At 50.5% G+C, this 2,838-nt stretch overlaps 1 protein-coding gene across 1 annotated transcript; it reads right to left on the bottom strand.

The window, feature by feature from the left end:
- Positions 1 to 449: 449 nt before the first annotated feature.
- On the bottom strand, positions 450 to 1,315 carry LOC143793961 (uncharacterized). Its single transcript, XM_077280881.1, has 2 exons — positions 1,125 to 1,315; positions 450 to 1,004 (listed from the first exon to the last, which is right to left on the bottom strand). Exons 1-2 carry the CDS (start codon positions 1,250 to 1,252, stop codon positions 461 to 463), a joined length of 672 nt encoding a protein of 223 aa, XP_077136996.1. The 5' UTR covers positions 1,253 to 1,315; the 3' UTR covers positions 450 to 460.
- Between the last annotated feature and the right edge of the window lie 1,523 nt (positions 1,316 to 2,838).

Here is a 2,838-nt window from a genome sequence, read left to right as displayed (position 1 = left end):
AAACTGCAAACTGGACAAAAGGTACAAAACAAAAGGACAAAGTCCACTTAGCTGATCAGCAGACTAGTAGCAGGAACATGCAACCGAAGGCTCTGGTTACAAAGATGACCGGCAAGGAAATGACTGGAGAGCAAGGCTAAATAGGAAACTCCCAAACACTGATGGAAGCAGGTGAACAGAAGAAGCAAAGTGCAAACAAGTCACCAGTACCACCAGCAACCACCAGGGGAGCCCAAAAAGCGGATACACAACAGGTGCCGGAACGGAAGGCCATGCCAGGGTCCTGCCGCATCGTGGTGTCAGTGGAGGAGGTCCAAGCAGGAGCAGCGGTTGTCATGGTGGTGGCAGTGGTATGTCCAACTGCACTCGGCATGGTAGTGGCGCTGTAGTGGTGTCCGGCTGTGGAAGGAATTGAGGTGGCCGTGCAGTGGGATGCAGCAGAGGTCGGCATTGAGGTCAATCATGACAGTGAAGGCACAGGTGGATATGCTGCCACTGTCTGCTGGAAATACCGACTCTGCTGCATAGCCTGCACGTAAGCAGCATTGCAGGCCTGCATGACCCTCAGCTGGAGATCAGGAGTAAGGTGTTCTGACATGCCCTGCTCAATTTGGTTAAAAAAATGATGTGCTGGCCTCTGGAGGTCGGCTTTCACTTGATCAAGGCTTTTGCTGACCTCCTGGATACGTGCATTCAAGAGGCTATGTGAAACATCCATTCGGTCACCCAAAGCCTTGATTGCTTCGTGTAAAACCGAGCTCAAGTGCAAAAACTCGGGCATGAGTGACCTGTCCGAAGCCCTCTGCCGCTGCCGGGAGGAGCCCCCAAAAAAAGGGGCAGTGGAAGAGGACTGCGAAAGGGGAAGACCTGATGGACCAGCTCCCTGGTCTCCAGTTAGTGTGGAAGGCCCACTTGCTGCTGCGCTGCTGGATGGCTGGGACGGGTCCGTGGCTGTCGGATGAAGGACCGCTCCAGAACCTGGGCCAACAGTAGTGCTGTATGTGCTGTTAAAAAAGGAAAAAAAAAATTAATACCAAATATTAACCAGACGCAAAATCCTGTGGAATATAAAAATACAGATTAGGGCAATACAATACAACCTAATGCACGTGATAAATACTTACGTTCTCTGGGCAAGGACCGGTCTTAAAAATGCCAGAACTCGATGGTATTTGTATCTTCTGATCCTTGCTCCTGAACCACTGGGAACATGGCTCTCTTGATGCAGGTCCTTGTTGAAGCGGTCCTTCATCGAACGCCAACGTGTTTTAACTTTGGCCACTGTTAAAAAAAAAAATAAATTGTGGTCAGAAAAAGGACTTTTGGCCGTGCTTGTTATGATTCTGAGGCAGAAACAAGAGTGGACCCCCTGGACCGTGGAAGGCGACCCTCCGGACGAGCTAGCCTGGTGTAGCCAACCCCTATACAGGGATCGTTAGGGAGCAGGCCCGGAGATAATCAAACCACGGTAGCAGGCACCAGGAGAGACGGCTCTTGGTAGAAAAATAAACAAAGGAGAGGACTAGGCAGGAATACTAAGGAGCGAGGAGGATGGAAACCTGGAGGAATGGGAAGGGACGGAGCAGAGGGAAAACAGAGGCAGGTAGGAACTGAGGGAAGCAGGGGGAGAAGGTAAACCGAGATGAGACTGAGGATAGGGAACTAGAGGAAGGAGGAACGAGAACTGAACCAGCACGGAGGTACAGAGCTAGGCAACAGAGACGTAGGAGGCCAGAGACAAAAGCAAAAGCTAAAGACACTCAGGCACCTCCTAGCAGGGGAGGTGGCCTGATATACCGTGAGGTCCACAGGGATAGGTTGCTGGAGTCCAAGTGGAGCAAAACATCCGGCGCTGAAACCTGGAACCAGGAGGAGGAACTAGCGTCGAATCCTGCGCGCCTGCGCAGAAGCAGACATCCGACGGTGCGGTGAAGGCGCGCGCCGAGGACGAGCATGCCGCTGACCGGAAGCAGGAAGTGTGGCAACGGGGGAAGGAGACGCAGCGGTGAACGGGACAGTGCGCTGGGACACAGGAGAGGAGCGAGCGCTGAGAACGGGAGCGGCAGCGGAAGCAGCATGTCGGGAGGCAGAAATGGAGCGGTAAGTATGAGTAGTAACAGTACCCCCTTCTTTAAAATCCCCATTCTTGAATTTGGCGAGAAATTTTTTAAGAAGACGAGGTGCATTGATATTCTCTAAAGGTTCCCACGATCTTTCCTCAGGACCAAACCCCTTCCAATCCACCAGAAAAAAACTCTTTTCCACGAACTTTCTTCTTGGCTAAAATATCCCTCACCTCAAAAATGTTATTGGCATGGAGAGGCTGCGGAGAGACACAGGGAGAAGAATGGAAGCGGTTTAGAATGACAGGTTTGAGCAGGGATACATGAAAGGTATTGGGAATACGGAGCGAGGCAGGCAACCTCAGCTTGTAGGCGACTTCGTTGACCCGACTCAGAACTTCAAAGGGCCCAATGTAACGAGGACCAAGTTTGTAGGAAGGAATTTTGAGCCTAATGTAACGTGAGGCGAGCCAAACTTTATCGCCAGGCAAAAATGGAGAAGAGTCTAAACGTCTCTTGTCAGCATGAATCTTCATTTTGACAGACGCCATCTCGAGAGCCTTTTTAACCTTAGTCCATATTGCAGAGAAATTTGAAGTCAAAGAGTCTGCGGCTTGTACTCCAGTAGTGAAAGAAATCGGAAGAGGCATATTCGGATGTTGACCAAAAACAACAAAAAAAGGAGATTTAGCTGAAGACTCATTAGAGTGGTTGTTATAGGCAAATTCGGCCCAAGGCAGAAGACTTACCCAATCATCGTGATGAGAATTAATGA

The sequence above is a fragment of the Ranitomeya variabilis genome, chromosome 1 (assembly GCF_051348905.1).
Source record: "Ranitomeya variabilis isolate aRanVar5 chromosome 1, aRanVar5.hap1, whole genome shotgun sequence".
Lineage (NCBI taxonomy): Eukaryota > Metazoa > Chordata > Amphibia > Anura > Dendrobatidae > Ranitomeya > Ranitomeya variabilis.
The sequence above is the reverse complement of the archived record's forward strand: the minus strand, read 5'-3'. Positions and strand labels throughout refer to the sequence as shown.